This window comes from Gigantopelta aegis, chromosome 12 (assembly GCF_016097555.1).
Source record: "Gigantopelta aegis isolate Gae_Host chromosome 12, Gae_host_genome, whole genome shotgun sequence".
NCBI lineage: Eukaryota > Metazoa > Mollusca > Gastropoda > Neomphalida > Peltospiridae > Gigantopelta > Gigantopelta aegis.
In genome coordinates this window covers 27455919-27480332 of record NC_054710.1, presented here as the reverse complement: position 1 = coordinate 27480332, position 24414 = coordinate 27455919, and the positions used below count along the sequence as shown (strand labels likewise).

Below are 24414 nucleotides of genomic sequence, written 5' to 3'. Positions count from 1 at the left end.
GGCCATGTTGACAGTAGATTATCATCCACTGGTACCCGACAATAACCGATAGTCGCGTGTCACTCGATACGTCCGTGTTTTAGGTAACCCAATTACCCGGATAATGAAAGAGTAAACAAAACACGCAAACATCGTTGACAAAAGATGGCGTGCGAACGTGTCGTAAGAAAGAGTTTCTGGGACGCTACGACATGCGTCAAACGCACGTCCCTTCGTTGCAGTTGGGTCACACCCATTCGAAGTATTCTAAACACAGGGCGGCACGTACTGCATTCAACTACGCAGGGGACGGGAATCGATCCAGGCGCATGTGCAGGAATGTATGCGGTGTGGGGCGCTGCTCGGTCACCACCAGCCCTCCCGTTTATTGATATTGATATATAGGAATATCAGTAAGAGGAGGGCTGGAGCCTAGAGGTGGTTCGAGCTAAGTGGGGTGGGGTGGGTTCTACACTATGGCGAGCGAAGTTTATAAGGGGTAGGGTCAAGTCATGCTACCTTTGAAAATACATTGTATATAACAAAAAAGTCCTTCAGCAGGGGATGTTCAACCCCAGACGTACAAAGTGCGCCTTTCAATAGTGCTGTCCTGTCTGTGGGAAAATGTATTGCTAAAATATCAGTTGCTGTTCGGCGTGAGTAGTCTGTGAGCAGCCCCCTCCCCCCCCCCCCCTCTGGATCTCTCCCTCCCTGCCTCTGTCTCTGTCTGTCTGTCTCTCTCTCTCTCTCTCTCTCTCTCTCTCTCTCTCTCTCTCTCTCTCTCTCTCTCTCTCTCTCTCTCTGTGGATCTCTCCCTCTCCATCTGTCTGCCTATCTCTGTCTGTCTCTCTCTGTCTCTGTGTGTGTGAGTGGATCTCTCCCTCCATCTCTCTTACTCCCCCCTCTCTGTGGATCTCTCCCTCCCTCCATCTCTCTCTCTCTCTCTCTCTCTCTCTCTCTCTCCCCCGCCTCCTCTCTCTCCCACTTTTGATAACAGTTTCAGGACCGTCTCCTGACTTCTCTCTCTCTCTCTCTCTCTGCTGCGTCTGGCTCTGTGTTTCTGTCAGTAACTTTAGTCTTTCTCCCCCCCCCCCCAACTCAACCCTCTCTCTCCCTTTCGACTATTTGTCTAAAAATCCAGTTTAGACATCAAATAATGGCAAATTGTTATAGTTCAAAATGTGATGTGGTGTTATTTCTCGTTCCAGCCAGTGCACCACGATTGGTTTATCACATGCCGTGGTATGTACTATCCTGTCTGATTCCTTGCAACAAATGTAAAAAAAAAATTAGGTGGTTTCTTAAGACCAAGTATTAGACATGCAGTAGCCGATGATTAATAAATTAATGTGCTTTACTGGTGTCGTTAAAACAAAATTATCCTCTCACATTTTAATTACATTTTAATTACGGTGATATATGACGTCGGACATGGTTAAGATCAACAGATGTAAATAGAGAGGAAACCCGCTAACGCTATGCAAAGACTACTATTTCCAGTAGGTTGATTTTTGCATGAATTTGGACAATGTTAATTCATATTAGCATTACTTCCAAACAGCTTTAAAGGGTGGCAAACGAATCACTAATAGTGTGAGCATTATCATGAAAAATACATGCAATAAAAAAAAACTTCAGACTTTTGTCAAAATATTTCATTCGTTTTTGTCTGAAGATATGCTTTAGCACTTGGGCAGTGGCGTAGCCGGGGGCGAGGGGCAGGGGGCCCAATCCCGGGAAATGTTTACCTTTTTGCTTATTAATAACATTAAAAAGGTTCCTGTGTCATATCCCACTACACAGGTGCCCCCCACCCCACCCCACCCACCCAATACAAAATCCTGCCTACGCCATTGCACTTGGGGTGGGGTGGGGTGGGGTGGGGGGCAGGCGGAGTATGTTAAATCGCAAACCAAAATAGCCAAACAAGCTTCATAAATTATATTCAATTTAATTTTTAAAGGCTAAAAGAGAGCCAAGCGTGATCACGATTCACGTTAAAAGAAATAAAATAAAAATAGTTGAATCGATTTCCTTCAAACACGCTAAATATTTTTTTCTTTTCTTTTCTTTTTTTTTTAAATCTATTACTTCACAAGCTGATAAACTGCATCTCTGATCTACGATCCTCATATCTAACAAAAACTCGATTACAAAACCGTGGCACGAAGCTGTTAATTTCGCAAGCAAACACTACACCTGTCGGTCACTTTGATCTCCGTCGATTTACAGGTGCGTGCTGTCCAAGTAGGTCAGCGCGCAATGCACCATGGGAAGTAACCTGACTCATAATGGCCGGTAGTGAAGCCCCAGTCGTTGTGACGAATCGAAATACTACGTCCTGATTCACGCACTCTTATTGACGCGAAAACTTTTGCATCACACACAATGGAAGGAATACGTTTTCCCACTGTTTGGATATGCTTCTGGATTATTTTTTCAATAGGTAAGTGGAGAAAAACGTATTTATTTCTGCGACTCTTCGTCACTTGTCAAGCCAAGCTAGTTTGAATCTTGGGACAACCAAGTAGTAGTAACGCTAAAGGTAGGACAGACGACAGGTAGAATTTTTATACGGGCGCGGCGTGGAATTCGGTTTCGCGATTTATTTCGTGTAGAAACATGGTTGGATTATGTCTAAAGACATATCGGTTTTATATCATCAGAGATTGTGTTTTTATTAACGTTTATATTTTACCACGTTCGCTACGGTACAGTGCCTTTTGTTTGTCAACCTACCTGTAATGTAAGGTAGGGTTTCCACTATGCGTCTGGACGTTTGCCAAAACGAGTCGGGTTGGCTGTCAAAATTCATGACACCAGACGATCGGAGTGCACTTATTTTAAAGCTTTGTTTCGGCTGCTGCTTAACCTGTGGCAAGTATTAAAAGAATTCAGAACTCTCGGTCCCAGAAACTAAACCCAATAAAATATTAGGCCTACAAAATTAAACTAATAGCAGAGGACATTGGGGTCAGGGCATCAAATCGCTATCATGGGTGTTCAAGATAAGGGAGTGCAGACAAGTACTTTTAGTCATTTACTTATTATTTAGACCTAGATGAAATTTCCTCGTAAAATTGTTTTATTATTATTTATTTATTATTTTTTAACAGGTTTCTTTTCATTGTTTTCTTTTGTGAATTTTTGTCCCTTCCTGCACTTTTATCCTGTTTATCACTCGGCCATTCACAGTAATTTTAATTAAAAAAACATTATCCTTATACATTTTTCATGTGATGTCATAAGACTGGTGATGATACAGTGAAACCATTCTAAACTGGACAGGTAAAAATAAAAATAAATAAAATTTTCACATGAATTTTGTTTTATATAGAGGTTTTGAGCTGTAAGTTTATATTTAAAAAGAGACTGGAAGAACCAGTTTTGAGGGGTTTTACTGTATTTATATATTTTTTTACTTCCTTAGTTTTAATGATCAAATATAAAATAATATTATACAAAATCCTATTATGTCTGAATGTGGATGCAAGGGGGCTGTTGCACAGGTCCCAGAAAAATATGAAAGTGTGCTGTTTTTAGTAAACAAAAATGTCCCTTTTTGTATATTTTAACATATGATCTTACCAAAAAAATCCTGCTACATTTTTCCATTAGTTGCAAGGGATCTGTTATATGCACCATTCCACAGACAGGATAGCACATACCACAGCCTTTGATATACCAGTCGTGGTTCACTGGCTGGAACAAGAAATAGCCCAATGGGCCCACCAACAGAGATCGATCCCAGACCAACTTAAGATCAAGCTAGTGCTTTACCACTGGGATACATCCTGCCCCTCGCTGTACAGATACATACATATACTGTTATACATGTATGTAATACATATATATATATATATATATATATATATATATATATATATATAGACATACACATATATACATACACACACACACACACAGGTATAAAATGTACAGTTTGTAAGCGATCTTGTAAATACATAGGGAGTGTCCTTCTCTGTAAGATATTTCGTGTATTGCTGACATACATGTCCTGTGATATCACACTGTTGGTTATAAACTAATGTTCAGTAATACCTTCATTTGAACCCACTCATTTGAACCAACATTTCAGACATTTTTCACTGGGGAGGGGTAGATGTCCTTACAACCTCCTGGAGTATGGGTTTCAAACACAGTGAGACCTCTCAAAACCAGACCCTCGGTAAACTGGACCCTCTGTAAACCGGAATTCCTCCAAAACCAGACATTTTCACAGTCTTTTTTAAAAGAAACAGTACATAACTTGACCTCTCTAAACTGGATACCTCTTAAAAGCAGACATTTTACTTGGTGTCTGGTTTAGAGGGGTTTCAAATACATGAAAACTGTTGATAAAGTCAAAATCCTGATTATATACTATTACTAAACAACAGAAGTTAAAGTTTAACAACACCACTATATTATATATATATATATATATATTATAATACACCATCCCACAGACAGGATAGCACATACCACAGCCATTGATATGCATGTACCAGTCATGGGGTACTACTAGTAATTGGGATGAAAGGGGAAAAAACAACAAAGAAAATGGTGATTCGATCATGGTGCACTGGCTGGAACGGGAAATAGTCCAGTGGGCGCAGCGGTGGGGATCGACCGCATGAAGTGAGTTCTTTACTACCACTGAGCAACCTCCTTCCTCCAAACAACTAAAGAAACACGTTTTTATTAACAATAACAATAGTTTTATTTGTCAAAAATGTTTATATGTAAAGAAACCTGTCTAATCCGGACCCTGATCCAACCAGAATCCTGTCAAAACTGGACCGAATTTTTGTTTGGTCATGAGGGTGTCCGGTTTAGAGGGGTTTCACTGTGTGTGTGTGTGTATGTGTATATATATATATAATATCAATTATTACATGAGATTATTTCGCCAAATTAAAATAAAATTTGCCAATATATATATGAGCGAGTCAGAGACATGAAGTAAGAAAGAGAGGGGTCAGGGAGAGGAAAGAGACAGTGTGTGAACCAGAACAAGAGAGGACTGTTAAAACAAAGAGTAAGGAATCTGTGAGCTGTTTGAAACTGCATGCTTTGTGAAGCAGAACCTAGCTTGTGGTAACACATGGCCTGGTGGTGTTAGGTGGCTGATATAGTCTGTATCTCACAGTGGACAGTCTGATAACCTGTTACCTAACCCTGTCATGTCTGTATCTTATCAGATGGTGTACAGATTGGGGTTAATGGTCTGCAGGCTCTCCCCAAATTGAATCACACTTGATGGTTAAATGAATGTAATAGATTTGTCACAACTCATTATGAAGAAAGGAAGGAATGTTTTATTTAATGATGCACTCCACACATTTTAATTAAGGTTAAATTGCTGCATTGGACATATGGCTAAGGACCACACAGGTAACAAGAGAGGAAATCTGCTAGTTTTTCTGATTAGCAGCAAGGAATATGTTTTATATATATGCAACATTACACTGCTATCCTAAAGACAGGATTGTACATATCATGGTCGTTGTTACATCAGTTGTGGAGCACTGGCTAGAATGAGTAGTAGCTCAATGCATGGCCCCATTAATAAGCATTAATCCTCAATTGACTATGCATGCATCAATCAGTCCAAAACAACGCCGTAATGGTTAACAAATAGCCGTAACTAGGGTGTGTCCCTTTAATGACTATGCATGCATCAATCAGTCCAAAAGGGGCAGGATTTAGCTCAGTTGGTTGAGTGCTCGCTTGAGGTATTTTCACCACAGGATCGAACCACCTCAGTGGATCCATTTAACTGATTGTAGTTTTTTTCTCGTTCCAACTAGTGCACCACAACTGGACAAAGGCAGTGGTATGTGCTTTCCTGTCTATGGGAAACTGTGCATATATATTTAAAAGATCCCTTATGAAATGTTTGACATCCAATAGCCGATGATTAATAAATCAATGTGCTCTAGTGATGTCATTAAACAAAACAGACTTTAACTTTTTATGACAGGTGGCTGCATACTTAATGCATTCTGGGCATGACAGTCTTCTACTTGGTGATGTCTACACGGCTCATCATATTAGCAGCCTGCAAAATAGAAATTCACCTGCTACCCCCCCCCCCCCCCCCCCCCCCCCCCCCCCCCCCCCCCATTTTTTTTTTTTTTTTTAAATCACAGTTAATTTTTCATGAGATGTTTGTGCAATTATCTCATTTGTTGTAATTGCTCATAATTATATTATAATTCCATAATACTCTAAGATATATAGCAGTGTTCGAAATAAGTACTTGTCTGTTTGTCATAACAAGTGAAAATCCGCTCGGACAAGCAAAATGTACCTTAGTGGTTGTCCAGTGGACAAGTAAACATGTATAATAAACACTTATCCATTTGTCCTGGCAAGTGACAATCTGCTGGGACAAGCAAAATGTACCTTAGTGGTTGTCCAGTGGACAAGTAAACATGTATAATAAACACTTATCTATTTGTCCTGACAAGTGACAATCTGCTGGGACAAGCAAAATGTACCTTAGTGGTTGTCCAGTGGACAAGTAAACATGTATAATAAACACTTATCCATTTGTCCTGGCAAGTGACAATCTGCTGGGACAAGCAAAATGTACCTTAGTGGTTGTCCAGTGGACAAGTAAACATGTATAATAAACACTTATCTATTTGTCCTGACAAGTGACAATCTGCTGGGACAAGCAAAATGTACCTTAGTGGTTGTCCAGTGGACAAGTAAACATGTATAATAAACACTTATCCATTTGTCCTGGCAAGTGACAATCTACTGGGACAAGCAAAATGTACCTTAGTGGTTGTCCAGTGGACAAGTAAACATGTATAATAAACACTTATCTATTTGTCCTGACAAGTGACAATCTACTGGGACAAGCAAAATGTACCTTAGTGGTTGTCCAGTGGACAAGTAAACATGTATAATAAACACTTATCTATTTGTCCTGACAAGTGACAATCTACTGGGACAAGCAAAATGTACCTTAGTGGTTGTCCAGTGGACAAGTAAACATGTATAATAAACACTTATCTATTTGTCCTGACAAGTGACAATCTACTGGGACAAGCAAAATGTACCTTAGTGGTTGTCCAGTGGACAAGTAAAAATGTACAATGCAGTTTAATTTTGAACAATCAAAAACATTGTCCTTGTAGTTGAATAAAACAAACCACTTGTTTGGACAAGTGCAAATATGTGTACTTGTAAGTAGATTTCTATATATACTTGTCCGGTGGACTACTGAAAAATTCTGCTTATTTCTATCACTGTATATATATAGACCTATCACTCAGAAGTCCTAATTTTTTCATCCGTTCAACCTGAATATATATGTAAATGTTACTGATCTATTTCTATCAGGTCGTATTTTGTCTTAGCAGGATCAACATACATACATGTACCGGTATTCCTTCTGGCCATACATGCAGTATTTTACTTCCTATTTGGTGCCCTGTCCTATGCTACGGGCATGTAATGGTGATCTATACCAACTAGGATTCTGCAGGAGACAATGTTAACATACATGTATGTGACTGAAGTACTGTATGCAATGTCGTCCAAATTGTAAGCCAGAAATATGCAGGGTTGGAAAAATCAACTAGCTATCTGTCCTGGCTATAGTGCAAATTATCAGCTGTATTACTATAAATAGTATAATACATATAGGGCATTAGTCAGAGCTACTCGCTGTGAGTCAAAGAAAGAAATGTTTTATTTAACGACGCACTCAACACATTTTATTTACGGTTATATGGTGTCGGAGATATGGTTACGGACCACACAGATATTGAGAGAGGAAACCTGCTGTTGCCACTTCATGAGCTACTCTTTTCAATTAGCAGCCAGGGACCTTTTGTTTGCACCATCCCAGAGACAGGATAGCACATACCACAGCCTTTGATGTACCAGTTGTGGCACTCTGGCTAGAGTGAGAAATAGCCCAATGGGCCCACTGACAGGGATTGATCCCAAAAACGACTGCGCATCAAGCAAGCACTTTACCACTTTACTGTAAGTGACTTTATCAAACATTTGTCAAACACAGGGTGATGTATGATAGATACATGTATATGAAAATGTAAATAAAATGTTACTCTCTATCAATGTATCATAAAAAATATACAGGGATGAACAAATGCACTCGGTCCTGGCTACCATCTGTGGCCCCATTGGGCTATTTCTCGTTCCAGCCAGTGCTCCACAACTGGTGTTACAAAGTCCGTGGCATGTACTATCCTGTCTGTGGGATGCTGCATATAAAAGATCCCTTGCTGCTAATTGAAAAATGTAGCTCATGAAGTGGTGACCGGGTTTCCTCTCTCTATATCTGTGGTTTTTAACCATATGTTTGATGCCATATAACCGTGAATAAAAATTGTTGAGTGCATCGTTAAATAAAACATTTCTTTATTTCACTCACAGTAGCTTCTCTGTCAATATCTGTGTAATTCTTAACCGTATGTCTGATGCCATATAACCGTAAATAAAATGTGTTGAGTGCGTCGTTAAATAAAACATTTCTTTATTTCACTCACAGTAGCTTCTCTCTCAATATCTGTGTGGTTCTTAACAATATGTCTGATGTCATATAACCGTAAATAAAGATTTTTGAGTGTGTCGTTAAATAAAACATTTCTTTATTTCACTCACAGTAGCTTCTCTCTCAATATCTGTGTGGTTCTTAACCATATGTCTGACGCCATATAACCGTAAATAAAGATTGTTGAGTGCGTCGTTAAATAAAAGATTTCCTTTCTTTCTTTCGGTCCTGGCTAGTGAATGTTTGGTCTGTGCCAGTGAATGTTCGGTCTGTGCCGGTGAATGTTCGGTCTGTGCCGGTGAATGTTCGGTCCGTGCCGGTGAATGTTCGGTCCGTGCCAGTGAATGTTCGGTCCGTGCCAGTGAATGTTCGGTCCGTGCCAGTGAATGTTCGGTCCGTGCCAGTGAATGTTCGGTCCGTGCCAGTGAATGTTCGGTCTGTGCCAGTGAATGTTCGGTCCGTGCCAGTGAATGTTCGGTCCGTGCCAGTGAATGTTTGGTCTGTGCACCAGCCAAGCAGGGCTAGCTCTGGCACTCGCCATCTTCGCCAGTTGAGAATTTTAAAAGCAGTTGGCGAATTTTATTTTAATTTAGCGAAATAATTTCAGGTAATAATTTTTTTTTTAGAAAATACTGGTTGATTTCTTCTATTTTTGAAGTGTAATAGACAATTTGGTGAAATGTTTTGCATACTCAGAGCTAGCCCTGTCAAGGCTTTTGTGAGGACTGATGACTTTCTCAAGCACGCAGTGATGTATGGTCCATCATATGTAAATGTAGATAAACTGTTACTCTATATGTATATGCTTACAAGTTAGACCAGTGCATATATATGTAAGTGTATATGATAACTGAACTTGTTGTTGTGAACACACAGCTACAAGTCATTAATTGTCCAGTATTAAGTTACAGACTCGGATATGATTTTGTCAATAGTTGAATTTTACCACAGCAACAATGGCAAATGCTTTGGTTGCCATCTTTACTTGCTGTTGTACTCACAGTGACAAAAGATTGCTTTGGCTGAAGGATGATTTGAAAATTCCTCAATTTGAAAGGTTACCTATATCTGTGTTATTTGTAGTTTAAGCACAGTTCTTTACACTGTTTGACAGTAGCATAGAAAGGTGCCAAAAAGTGTGTGTGTGTGTGTGTGGGTGGGGGGGGGGGGCACACTTTTATATTTACACATTTTTACACTATTATAAAGCAAATATAAAGCAAAATATCTGAAAGGTTGGGGGCACATGCCCACTTTACCCCCCCCCCCCCAACACACACACACACACTTCCTACGCCAGTGTTTGAATTTATATCACTTTGACACCCAATAGCCGATGTATATTTCGTGCTGGGGTACGTGTTGTTAAACATTCATTCATTTAGGAAGGAAGCTTGTCTCTTAATTTGCTTTGATGGGGATAATTTGAAAATTATTAATTTAGAGTAGAGTGGTAGGATATGACTCATAGCAATAATGACATTTAATTCACTCACACGTGACACGCCCAGTGTCTTTGTTTGAACTAAGCTTGTAAATGAAGTAAATTAAACCACCATTAAGTTCATTAGATATCTGGACAGTGTTTCTATGAGGATTTATTTGTAATTTTATTCTATCTATAGACTGGCGGGATGTAGCCCATTGGTACAGCTCTCGCTTGATGCATGGTTGGTTTGGGATCGATCCCCATCGGTGGGCCCTTTATGCTATTTCTCGTTCCAGCCAGTGCACTACGACTGGTATATCGAAGGCCATGGTATGTGCTGTCCTGTGTTGGATGGTGCATATAAAAGATACCTTGCTACTAATGGAAAAATATAGCAGGTTTCCTCTCATGACCGTGTTAAAATGACCATATGTTTGACATCCTATAGCCGATGATTAACAAAAATCATTGTGCTCTAGTGGTGTTATTAAAAAAAAAAACTTTGTATCTTTAGGCTCTGTAGGAAGAAATCTTTGCATCTCCAATTTCAAGATGAAATCGGTTAAATGCTAGAAAGTTAACAGTTCTAGGAATTGGTCTAACAATTCTAGACTAAAGTTATCTATATAGAAATATTTTAATTTTAAATGGCTCCCCATATTCTCGGTCAAGGAAGTAATTAATCACACACATCAAATATAGGAGGCAGGCCCGTAGCCAGGATTTTGAGGTGGGGGGTGGGGGGTGTCGTTTAGGCTTATGGTGAGGCATATTGAAAAAAACAAAGCCACCCGTAGAGGGATCGACCGACACACACACACCCACACCCATTGGCTATGGGCCTGTGAGGTATGTAGCATGTCTACAGTGAAAGCTTCATTTAAGCAGGTTTGACTCTGGATGGACTACCAAATTATATCTGATTCCTGTGACCTTCTACATGTGTTGATGATTATAGGCTGACATTAACACCATTGTTGTGTTTAGTTACTGGCATGACAGCTATTCCGTTGTTGATGCACATTTTGACATTACTCGCCAGTCAAATCTTATAAATGTTAATAATGTGACATGTGTCAGGGCTCCAAATAGCAGCGGCCATTAAACACCAGTCCACTTGTGTCTCGCCTTTCCTGGTGGCAACCACTTCAGTGGATCCATTCAACTGATTGGGTTTTTCTCATTCCAACCAGTGCACCACAACTGGTCAAAGGCTGTGGTATGTGCTTTCCTGTCTGTGGGAAAGTGCATATAAAAATCTCTTGTTGCATTAGGAAAAATGTAGTGGGTTTTCTCTGATGACTGTCAGAATGACCAAATGCTTGATATCCAATAGCAGATGATTAATTAATCAATGTGCTCTAGTATCTGTGTGGTCCTTCACCATCTGTCTGATGCCATACAACCGTAAAATACATTGTGTGGAGTGTGCCGTAAAATAAAACATTTCTTTCTTTTTCTTTCCTCCTTTTGGCGTTACTCTAAGTACCCGTCATTTGCTAGGCACATGTACAGGTAACTGCATAAGTGTGTACATTAGCTGACCTACATTAGTGAAGTGACAGGTGGATAGTTCGGCCTGGGTATATACGGAGGCGATAACAGACCTTGCAACAGGTAATCACAACACAACATCCCCTCATCTGGGACTCGGTTTGGTCATGTATACCGTGGTAGTCGGGGAAGGAAAGAAATATTTTATTTAATGATGCACTCAACAGATTTTATTTATGGTTATATGGCATCAGACATATGGTTAAAAACCACACAGATATTGAGAGAGAAACCCGCTGTTGCCACTTCATGGGCTACTTTTTTTTTTTTTTATTACCAGCAAGGGATCTTTTATATGCCCCATCCCACAGACCAATGGGTCCACCGACAGGAATCGATCCTAGACTGACCACGCATAAAAGTGAACACTTTACCACTAGACTACGTCACGCCCCTCTTATAGTCAGGGAGACATCCTGAAACTGTTATCAGAGTGTAGGTGTTTGTTGATTTATTCTTATTTTCCTGCTTTTATATATATCTCTCTTCTCTCTCTTTCTCTCTCTGTCTCTCTCTCTATCTCTATCCATATCCAGTTACGGTTCAAGCACAGTGTTCTGGCCACACACCTCAGCTATCTGGACTGCCTGTCCAGGACAGTGGTTTAGTGGTTAGTGAGACAGAAGTCAAGTGTCCTACACCTACCCAGTGGGTAGTACCCACTGAATCATTAAACTTGCTATGGGTAGGAGCTGGTACATGGAGACGAACCCTACCAACCTTAAGACTTAGAGAGAGTATTTGCACATGCCCCTATACCACTACGGTTTTGGGCATCAACGTTAAGGCCGGTGAATTCAGCCCGAGAAGATAATTAACAGAGATAGCAACAGGTAATGATAACACAACATCCCGTCATCTGGGATTCAGTTTGGTCATGACTTTGTAGTCAGGGAGACGGTCCTGAAACTGTTATCAAAGTGTAACCCTGGAGGGCAGTGGGTTAGAGAGAGAGAGAGAGAGATGAGAGAGAGAGAGAGAGAGAGAGAGAGAGAGAGAGAGAGAGGAGAGAGAGAGAGAAAAAATCTACCAGTCCAATGGGCGATTTTTCTTTTTTTCAAACTGACGGTCCTGAAACTGTTATCAAGTGTAACCCTGGAGGGGAGTGGGTTAGAGAGAGAGAGAGAGAGAGAGAGAGAGAGAGAGAGAGAGAGAGAAAGTGAGTGAGTGAGAGAGAGAGGGAGAAAATCTACCAGTCCAATGGGCGATTTTTCTTTTTTTCAAACTGACGGTCCTTAAACTGTTATCAAAGTGTAACCCTGGAGGGCAGTGGGTTAGGGAGAGAGAGAGAGAGAGAGAGAGAGAGAGAGAGAGAGAGAGAGAGAGAGAGAGAGAGAGAGAGAGAGAGAGAGAGAGAGAGAGAGAGAGAGAGAGAGAGAGAGAGAGAGTGAGGAGAGTGAGAGAGAGAGAGTGAGTGAGTGAGTGAGTGAGTGAGTGAGTGAGTGAGAGAGAGAGAGAGAGAGTGTCTACCAGTCCAATGGGCGATTTCTCCTTTTTTCAAACTCACCCAACAGAGCAGGTCAAAGGTCAATACTTCCTAGAAATGGCTTGTTTGGGTGGAAAGTATGTTGCCAATGTGTTTTGAATAGATTGTTCTGTTAAATACTTGCGGGGTGTCACTTGAATTTTGTAAATCTACATGTATATGAAAGAAATGTGATTTTTTAAAATATCAGAATATATAATTTTTGTATTGATTTGTCAATCACGGTATGGGGTTTGATTTTGTTTACCAAGGGTGCTTAATAATATATAATTTGAAGTGGATACAGTGTATATTATAATATTGTTAAACAGTAATATTGTTCTATAGGCTGGCGAACTAGTAGAAATTCTGGCAGGCTAGTAAATTTTAGTTGGTTCTGATCCAACAGGCTAGTGAAATATTTTCTATTTCTGTGCCAGTGTGCTTTCCTGTCGGTGGTAAACTGGTCAAAAGCTGTGATATGTGCTTTCCTGTCTGTGGTAAAGTGCATGAAAAGACCTCTTGCTACGACAGGTAATGGAAAAATGTAGCAGGTTTCTTCTCCAAGACTGTCAGTTACCAAATGTTTGACATCTAATAGCCAATGATTAATTAAACAATGTGCTCTAGTGGTGTCCTTTTATATTGCGGAACTGTTGATTATTTGGTTAATAAAATGAATTAATGAAAGAAAGAAAGAAAGGAAGGATGGGTGGGTGGGTGGGTTGGGTGGGTTGGGTTGGGTGGGTGGGTTGGGTTGGGTGGGTGGATGGATGAATGCTTAATGACACCCTTTGCACAAAAATAGAGATCCAGACCTCTGAGACAATTGCCACAATGATGATTTAGTTCACACGTCGTTCACACAAATCTAATTTAGCGTAACCTATTTTCTGTTCACGCATTAAATTTAGCCAAGTCCAATATAGTTTAACATGCTCATATACCACTAGGGTTTCAAGCATCAAATTTAGCACATTATTTACATGGACATAATGGGTTACGCAACAAGATAATGGGTTACCTGAATCTATTTCATATTCAATCCTGAGAGGCCTAAGATTGGTTATTGGGTATCAGAAAACTGCAGGGTTTCTTCCAGAAAGAAATATATTTGGGTATAGCGCCATGGAATTGAATATTTACAATGTGTGTGCTAATTTAAATGCAACTGCAGTCGACAGAGGGTATGGAGGGCCTATCTCAGAAAGAAAATGGGTTAGGTTTAGGGTTAATGTTAAAAAAACAACAATTGTCTTAAAATGTTAACTTAAAAAATTTAATCTGCAAAAAAAATGGGTATGGCATCATACCCATTTTACCTTCTGGCAGAAACTCTGGGAAAGGTACGTCAGTGTGATTGTAAATTAAAAGACTCCTGCACTGTGCATTCGGAAATGTCTGCACATGTAAATTCACCACAAACACTGTACCTGTATTCAAAGACTGCCAGATCATAAAGGTTTTTCTATAAACACGTGGCATCTGACCATTTCCAGTAAATAAATAAGACTTGGGGGTTCACAAGGCAACATGGCCTGTGTCCACAGCCAGGTCGAAATTGGAATTTAATTTATTTGGTCAAGTTCTGTTTTTGTTTTGTCCCAAACTTGTTTGTTTACTCTGTCAACAAGTGTAAATTCTAACTCCAAATTCCTCAGGTGTGCCCAGAGTAAACATGTCAAGTCTGCCGTTTGACCAGGTTCAATAGTTCTAATTAACTTGCCAGTTTCGCAGGTATCCTCAAGTTAGGTGTTCACAGTTCGACAAAGGTAACAAAAATGGATCTCGGCTCTTTTGTGTTACTGTGATAATCGGAGTGCATTGCGAATAATGTGGAAATGTTGTTTCAGTCTAATTAGACTTCGAAACGTATTGTTATTAGTCCTATACCGGTGTATAGGTTTCATCTCCATCCATGAACTGTCCCACTATCTCACTGTTTGTATGCAATAAAGTTTTTATCTTTATCTTTGATCTTATATTGTTTTTCTGATGGGTTTTTTTTCAAAACATTTAATAATGCCTGGAGATATTGAGCTGTAATTTTTGTGTATAGCTTTATTATGCTTTAGTATGAGCGTTTGAAGAAGAATGTTCTGTTACAGATTGCCCAGAAGTAAAGCGTTTGCTCGATGCGCGGTCGATCTAGGATCAATCCCCATCTGTGGACCTATTGGGCTATTTGTCGTTCCAGCCAGTGCTCCACAACTGGTGTAACAAAGGCTGTGGTGTGTACTATCCTGTCTGTGGGATGGTGCATATAAACGATCCCTTGCTACTAATCAAAAAGAGTAGCCCATGAAGTGGTGACAGCGGGTTTCCTCTCGCGATATCTGTATGGTCCTAAACCATATTTCCGATGCCATATAACCGTAAATAAAATGTGTTGAGTACGTCGTTAAATAAAAGATTTTCCTTCCTTCTGTTACAGATCTTGTTTGTCTTTTGTGGCAATTTACCCATTTTTCACAGTTATGGCCCTTGAACTTAAATGTCTATGCATGTGTATAGGAGATATGAAAATTAGTTTAAAGACTTTTTTTTAAATACCTGAAGATATTCAGCTGCAAATTTTGTGTACAGCTTTATCATGTACTGTGTTACAGATCAGATTTAACTTTCATGGTGACTGACCTATTTTTCACAGAGTTATGGCCCTTAAACGTGTAAGATATTACAGAGGGTCTGGTTTTTGGAGGTTTCACTATATCATTTCTGCTTTTATTTTTAAATGGGTACCACATCTCCTATCAATGGTGTAGGAAGGTGCCAGAGGGGGGAGGGGGGCACACACACTTTTACACTATTATAAAGCAAATATAAAGCAAAATATCTGCCCCCCTTGCCCCCACTTCCTACCCATTGCCAATGAAAATAAAGGGCTTATAATTCCTTCCACATGGGCAGCAAATATCTTAACAGCATTGACTCAGTGGGCAGTATTTATAAACAGTGTCCAGCAGTGAGCCGAAAGTTGAAACTTGAAAACCACACAATCTTTATCTCACACCTATTCTGTTACAGAGAGACCTGAACCACTTTTGTGTTGAAATGTCAGGTCGCTGTGTGAAATGTCAAGGTCACATACTGGCTGTGACAGTGTGTCCCTCAAAGAGGGGAACAATAAGTGGGCCGTCTTTGATGTGCACATTGTACACTGGCACACACTCCCTGCTGTACAAACAATGAGGAGAGGACATATACCGGTGGTATGTACCACATGGTGCAGCATGCAGGCCTCAGGGCTAGCTGTGGGTGACCAGAAACGTTTGCCAAATTATCTATTAAACTTAAAAAAAATTGCTGAAACAGTTATTTACTAGTAAAATATCAATTATTACATGAAATTATTTCGCCAAATTAAAATAAAATTTGCCAATGGTTTTTAAAATTCGCAATTGGCGAATTCGGCGAGTACTAGAACTAGCACTGCCACTTCATAAAGAACTCTGCAGCTACAGATAAAACTCCATTGTATATATATAAATATTACACACACGGAACATATTTGAACAAACAAGACACATATATACAACCCAATAGCCAGTGTACAGTGAAACTCCTCTTAAACCAGACAACCCTTGTGACCAATAAAAATGTCCTGTATTAAGAGGGATCCGCTTTAGAGGGGGACAGTTCTGTACTGGTTTTTATAAAGGAACTCGGTAAAACGTCTGTTGTTGAGGGAATTCCGCTTTACAGAGTGTCCAGTCTGCCTTCTTCCATGCGACCGGCCTCGGGGGCGTCGTGGTTAGGCCATCGGTCTACAGGCTGGTAGGTACTGGGTTCGGATCCCGGTTGAGGTATGGGATTTTTAATCCAGATATCGACTCCAAACCCTGAGTGAGTGCTCCGCAAGGCTCAATGGGTAGGTGTAAACCACTTGCACCGACCAGTGATCCATAACTGGTTCAACAAAGGCCATGGTTTGTGCTTTCCTGCCTGTGGGAAGCGCAAATAAAAGATCCCTTGCTGCCTGTCATAAAAGAGTAGCCTATGTGGCGACAGCGGGTTTCCTCTAAAAAAAATCTGTGTGGTCCTTAACCATATGTCTGACGCCATATAACCGTAAATAAAATGTGTTGAGTGCGTCGTTAAATAAAACACTTCTTTCTATCTTTTTCTTCCATGTGGAACATATTTGAACAAAAATGACGTACATATACAACCTAATAGCCAATGTATTTTTTTTGTGCCTGGGTGTCATTAAACATTTATTCTATACTATTCGTGCATACAAACATTATTCTGTTTTAACAAAAAAATAAATGATGGTTAAGCAGTGGCGTAGGAAGGTACCAAAAGTGTGTGTGTGTGTGTGTTGGGGGGGGGGGGACCTTGCCTCCCCACCTGACTTCTTCCTATGCCAGAAAGAAGTCAGTGTGGTGGTCACTGAGTCTTTAAACTTGCTCTGGGTAGGAGCTGGTACTGGGATGCATACAGGACCATCAAACCTCGCATGTAGGAACCACTTGTTCTTTTTATTATCTTTTTAAAAACAGTTAAAAGAGTAAGTATGTGTTGTTAATGACACCTCTAGAGCACATTGATTTATTAACAATTAGCTATTGCATGTCAAACCTTTGGTAATTTTTACTCTTTGTTTATCGACACCACTAGAGCACATTGGTTTATTAATCATATTGTCTGTTGGATGTCAAACATATGGTCATTCTGACACATAGTCTTGGAAAGGAACCCGTTACATTTTTCCATTAGTAGCAAGGGATCTTTTATATGCATGATTCCATAAACAGGATACTACATACCATGGCCTTTTGATATACCAATTGTAGTGCACTGGCTAGAACAAGAAATAGTCCAATAGACATGAAACATAGGGTAGGGAATGTTACTATAAGTGTAAAAGTGCAATTGTCTTCTCTCTTTCTTTTTCTCTTTTTTTTATGGCAAATACAGACTATTTTCTTTCTCTTTCTCCCCTTTTTTTATCTATTTTTACAATGCAAATTATCATTCAGAACTTTCAATGGCAGTTGATTGGTTGGTGCAAACTGGTTATGATCGATGGTCAAATTCCAAACATTTCCGTCAGTGGACGACCCAGTCTTTGATTAGGGTTTTTCCTCATCCCACCCAGTGCCCCACGACTGGTATATCAAAGGCTTTGGTATGTGCTCTCCTGTCTGGAAAAGTGGGGATATTATTAGGGTTTTTCCTCCCATCCCACCCAGTGCCCCACGACTGGTATATCAAAGGCTTTGGTATATGCTCTCCTGTCTGGAAAAGTGGGGATATTATTAGGGTTTTTCCTCCCATCCCACCCAGTGCCCCACGACTGGTATATCAAAGGCTGTGGTATATGCTCTCCTGTCTGGAAAAGTGGGGATATTATTAGGGTTTTTCCTCCCATCCCACCCAGTGCCCCACGACTGGTATATCAAAGGCTTTGGTATATGCTCTCCTGTCTGGAAAAGTGGGGATATTTTTAGGGTTTTTCCTCCCATCCCACCCAGTGCCCCACGACTGGTATATCAAAGGCTGTGGTATGTGCTCTCCTTTCTGGAAAAGTGGGGATAAAAAATCCCTTGCTTTTATGTTTAGGATTAGGGCGCACATTGATTGTGTACATCTATATACTACATGTGTATGTTCACACTTACCTGAGGTGCTTATATGTCATTTATTGTGTACATCTATATACTACATGTATATGTTCACACTTACCTGAGGTGCTTATATGTCATTTATTGTGTACATCTATATACTACATGTGTATGTTCACACTTACCTGAGGTGCTTATATGTCATTTATTGTGTACATCTATATACTACATGTGTATGTTCACACTTACCTGAGGTGCTTATATGTCATTTATTGTGTACATCTATATACTACATGTGTATGTTCACACTTATCTGAGGTGCTTATATGTCATTTATTGTGTACATCTATATACTACATGTGTATGTTCACACTTATCTGAGGTGCTTATATGTCATTTATTGTGTACATCTATATACTACATGTGTATGTTCACACTTACCTGAGGTGCTTATATGTCATTTATTGTGTACATCTATATACTACATGTGTATGTTCACACTTACCTGAGGTGCTTATATGTCATTTATTGTGTACATCTATATACTACATGTGTATGTTCACACTTACCTGAGGTGCTTATATGTCATTTATTGTGTACATCTATATACTACATGTGTATGTTCACACTTACCTGAGGTGCTTATATGTCATTTATTGTGTACATCTATATACTACATGTGTATGTTCACACTTACCTGAGGTGCTTATATGTCATTTATTGTGTACATCTATATACTACATGTGTATGTTCACACTTACCTGAGGTGCTTATATGTCATTTATTGTGTACATCTATATACTACATGTGTATGTTCACACTTACCTGAGGTGCTTATATGTCATTTATTGTGTACATCTATATACTACATGTGTATGTTCACACTTATCTGAGGTGCTTATATGTCATAGGATCGAATTAACCCCTCAGTGGACTATCCCAGCCAGTGCTCGACAACTGGAAAATTAAAGGCAAAGGCTGCGGTATGTGCCGTGCTGTCTGCTGGAGAGTGTTTATAAATATCCATTGCTGATAATGGAAAAATATATGAGGTTTTCTATGAAGTCTATATTTCAAAATTATGAAATGTTTTAAAACTTTGCATTAGTAAGGAAGGAATGTTTTATTTAACGACGCACTCAACACATTTTATTTACTGTTATATGGCGTCAGACATATGGTTACGGACCACACAGATATTGAGAGAGGAAACCCGCTGTCGCCACTTCATGGGCTACTCTTTTTCCATTATAGCAAGTGATCTTTTATATGCACCATCCCACAGACAGGATAGTACATACCATGGTCTTTGATATACTAGTCGTGGTGCACTGGCTGGAACGAGAAATAGCCCAATGGGCCCACTAATGGGATCGATCTCATACCAACCGTGCATTGAGCGAGCGCTGTACCACTGGACTACGTCCCGCCCCACTAATGGGATCGATCTCATACCAACCGTGCACCAGCCTCGGTGGCGTCGTGGCAGGCCATCGGTCTACAGGCTGGTAGGTACTGGGTTCGGATCCCAGTCGAGGCATGGGATTTTTAATCCAGATACCGACTCCAAACCCTGAGTGAATGGGTAGGTGTAAACCACTTGCACCGACCAGTGATCCATAACTGGTTCAACAAAGGCCATGGTTTGTGCTATCCTGCCTGTGGGAAGCGCAAATAAAAGATCCCTTGCTGCTAATCGGAAGAGTTGCCCATGTAGTGGCGACAGCGGGTTTCCTCTCAAAATCTGTGTGGTCCTTAACCATATGTCGACGCCATATAACCGTAAATAAAATGTGTTGAGTGCGTCGTTAAATAAAACATTTCTTTCTTTCTTTCTTTACCAACCGTGCATTGAGCGAGCGCTGTACCACTGGACTACGTCCCGCCCCAGTTTTTGATGAAGACTATATTTCAAAATTATCAAATGTTTTAAAAATTTGAATTAGTAAGAGATACATGTATATATATATATAGTCAGTAGGAAATCAGGGGTTTCCCTAGAGCGATAAGCCGACACGGCCCGTGCTCCCTTAGCCAGCCAAGTAAGCGCCTTCATGTCTGGTAAGCGCCTTAACTGCAGGACCATGTCGGCTTAACTTGTAACATGTATACAAAACAATGGAGCTGTGATCCGTAACGTCATTCACCACACATTATTACACTTCCATTTGGTATCTCTGCAATTCTTTAAATGTTCACTTTGAGGTCCAGTGATCGCACCATTTTAATTGTCGGCGGGCTTGTGCTGGTCACGTGGTACAGGTGATCGGCTACTACTAATCCGCCAGATAACTGCTTGTTGTAATAATGTCTGTATGCTTGGGAATTACGCATCAAGACAAATCAAAGAAAATACCTATTAATTGAATAAACATCTTTGAAGGTGAAATTCTTGAGTAAAACATGTCACCATTATTTTAATTTTGTAAAGTCTTTGAACCAAAGTAATAAAAACAAACCGACAGTGCATGTCAATTTGAATACACATGCCAGTTCAGGGCCGAAAGACATGTCGGCTATCCCAAGGGCTGAGTTCAGCCAGACCGAGCGAAAACAAAACGTTCGCTACACTGGTTTGTGCGCTTCACGTTAAACCAAATGGACACGACGGACACCAATCAAATAGTTCGCGAACGTTAGGAAGAACGTTCGTTGGCTGAATTGAGGAAAGCTCTCGGCGTAATATACGTCACGCTTCAGAGACAGCTGACACCCACGTGTCAAGAGACATCGTTGCGGACATGAACAATACGATTACACGGAAGTAAATCTTGATGTAAATGTGTAGAAAAACAATAGTTGTTTGCATCAATGAATACCTAACTGTAGTTTCATTATTTCCTTTGTCTTTGATAATTTTGTACCTATGGTCGAGAGCAGGCACTGAGATCGCGATCGCCGGAAATGAACATGCAGTATTTATACAAATTGCAGTTAAACGTACACTGAATTAGTTTTCAATAATCATATTTGTTAGATAATGCTAGATATGTATTTGTTAAACTGTGAGGTGACAAGCATTTAACACGATGCTGAAAACAACAGCAACAACATATTGCAAATTATGAAATTGTTGGGGGTGGGGAATTGATGGGTTATTTTTTTTTTTAAGTTTTAACCCCCCCCCCCCCCCCCCCAAAAAAAATACAAAAAAAACCCACAACAACCCCAACATGATTTGATGGATTGAAGGCAAACACTTAACTGTTTTCAACCCACTACCCCACTTCTTTTGGCTTGATTTTTGTGTTATAATGATGCTATATATGTAAGCACCTTTAAAAAATCCTGGGGAAAGGCCTGGAGATATTGTAACTTAAAACCCCCCCACAACATTCATTGTGTGTGTATATACGGTATTCTGATAGTTTCTAATAAATAAATTATCCAATGAATTTGAAGAGTTCTATGGAAAACATTGTCACATTATTAAGTAGAAAACTTCTAAACCCGTTAAATGTCAGATTTTAAAAATTATTTAAATATTTAAATCTTACTATTATTTGTTCTACATTAAATACAGATCCTGACATTTTCCACTCATTAAATAAACATTCACTCATTATTTGGTATTTCAATTCATACATATATGTTGAACACTCGGTAGCTGATTTATTGTTCATGTTGGGGTGTCATTAAATATTCATTAATTCATTACCTGGTATTATTCTCTTTCATCTTTGATAATTCAAACAAAGGGGGCGGGATTTAACTCAGTAAGTTCAGCACTCGCCTGAGGTGCTTGTGTTGCAGGATCGAATCACCTCTGTGGATCGATTCAACTGATTGGGGTTTTTCTTATTCCAACCAGTGCATCACAACTGGTCAAAGGTCATGATATGTGCTTTCCTGTCTGTGGGAAAGTGCATATTTATTAAAAGATCACTTGCTACATTAGGAAAGATGTTTGTTGGAAAGTATGTATATAAAAGATCCCTTGCTACATTAGGAAAGATGTTTGTTGGAAAGTATGTATATAAAAGATCCCAAGTATGTATATAAAAGATCCCTTGCTGCATTAGGAAAAATATAGCGGGTTTCCTCTGATGACTTCGTGTCAGAATTACCAAATGTTTGACATCCAATAGATGATGATTAATTAATCAATCAATGTGCTCCAGTGGCATCGTTAAACAACAACAAAATATATAATTTCATACATTATTAGACAAATTGTTGACTATTAAATTGTTTTGAACAGAACAATTTGAAAGAATGTACTTGCTAATCAGTGTTTTAATTGTTTACAACTTGCTTGTTATTGAATTGGCTACATAACAAAATATTGCCAGCATATTTTGATATACCTGGGCACATTACCTTAGTACCTGGACTCTCTGCCCAGAACTGTGGGTTACTGGTCAGATGTTGGTGGTTAGTGAGAAAGAAGTCAGTGTGTGTAGTCATTAAACTCACTCTGGGTGGGAGCCGGTACCGGGATATGAACCCAATACCTACCAGCCTTAAATCTGATGGCATAACCACGACACCACCGAGGCTGGTACCTTTCCAACCTTTACCAGCACCTATAGACACCACTGACTAATTGATTCCTAATGGCTGGGCTTTGATTGACAGATTGTTTGGGTCTGACTATCACAAACATGGTGTTGTGTATGTTTATATCCAATTACGGTTCAAGCATGCTGTCCTGGGCACATATACATTGACTATCTGTTCAGGACATTAAACTCGCTCTGGGTGGGGAGCCAGTACCAGGATGCAATCTCATTGCCTACCAGCCTTAAGTCTTAACCAAAACACCACCAAAGAAGGAAATGTTTTATGGTTAAGACATATGGTTAAGGACCACGCAGATATTGAGAGAGAAAACACGCTGTTGCCACTTCTTGGGCTACTCTTTTTCGATTAGCAGCAAGGGATCTTTTATATGCACCATTCCACAGACAGGATAGCACATACCATGGCCTTTGTCATATCAGTCGTGGTGCACTGGCTGGAACGAGAAATAGCCCAATGGGCCCACTGACAGGGATCAATCCCAGACTGACAGCACATTGATCCCAGACGAACAGCACATTGATCTCAGACCGACAACTCATCGATCCCAGACCAACAGCACATCAAGCGAGCGCTGTACCACTGAGCTATGTCCTGTCCCCCACACCACCAAGCGAGCGCTGTACCACTGAGCTACGTCCTGTCCCCCACACCACCAAGCGAGCGCTGTACCACTGAGCTACGTCCTGTCCCCCACACCACCAAGCGAGCGCTGTACCACTGAGCTACGTCCTGTCCCCCACACCACCAAGCGAGCGCTGTACCACTGAGCTACGTCCTGTCCCCCACACCACCAAGCGAGCGCTGTACCACTGAGCTACGTCCTGTCCCCCACACCACCAAGCGAGCGCTGTACCACTGAGCTACGTCCTGTCCCCCACACCACCAAGCGAGCGCTGTACCACTGAGCTACGTCCTGTCCCCCACACCACCAAGCGAGCGCTGTACCACTGAGCTACGTCCTGTCCCCCACACCACCAAGCGAGCGCTGTACCACTGAGCTACGTCCTGTCCCCCACACCACCAAGCGAGCGCTGTACCACTGAGCTACGTCCTGTCCCCCACACCACCAAGCGAGCGCTGTACCACTGAGCTACGTCCTGTCCCCCACACCACCAAGGCCAGTACCTTTCCTTCCTTTCCACCATGGGTTAATTGATTCCTAATGACAGTGCTTTGATTGACAGATGGTTTGGGTCTGACCATCACAAACAAGGTGTCACATTCCTAGGAAGTGTTGCCCTCCAGTCTCCTGATGCCCTCCACTGAAGCATGTTATACACTGATCAATCAGCTTGGGGTGTGCAGTGAATTATGGGACATTTCCTGTTGGTTTTGTTGATTACTCCACGTAATG

At 40.4% G+C, this 24414-nt stretch overlaps 1 protein-coding gene across 1 annotated transcript in view; it reads left to right on the top strand.

The window, feature by feature from the left end:
• The first annotated feature begins 2261 nt into the window (after positions 1-2261).
• LOC121386355 (cell adhesion molecule 2-like) overlaps positions 2262-24414 on the top strand; it is a 58894-nt gene continuing 36741 nt past the window's right edge. Inside the window, exon 1 of the mRNA XM_041517235.1 lies at positions 2262-2425. Coding sequence (XP_041373169.1) covers positions 2368-2425 — 58 coding nt within the window. The 5' untranslated portion in view covers positions 2262-2367. The remainder of the gene's footprint in view (positions 2426-24414) is intronic.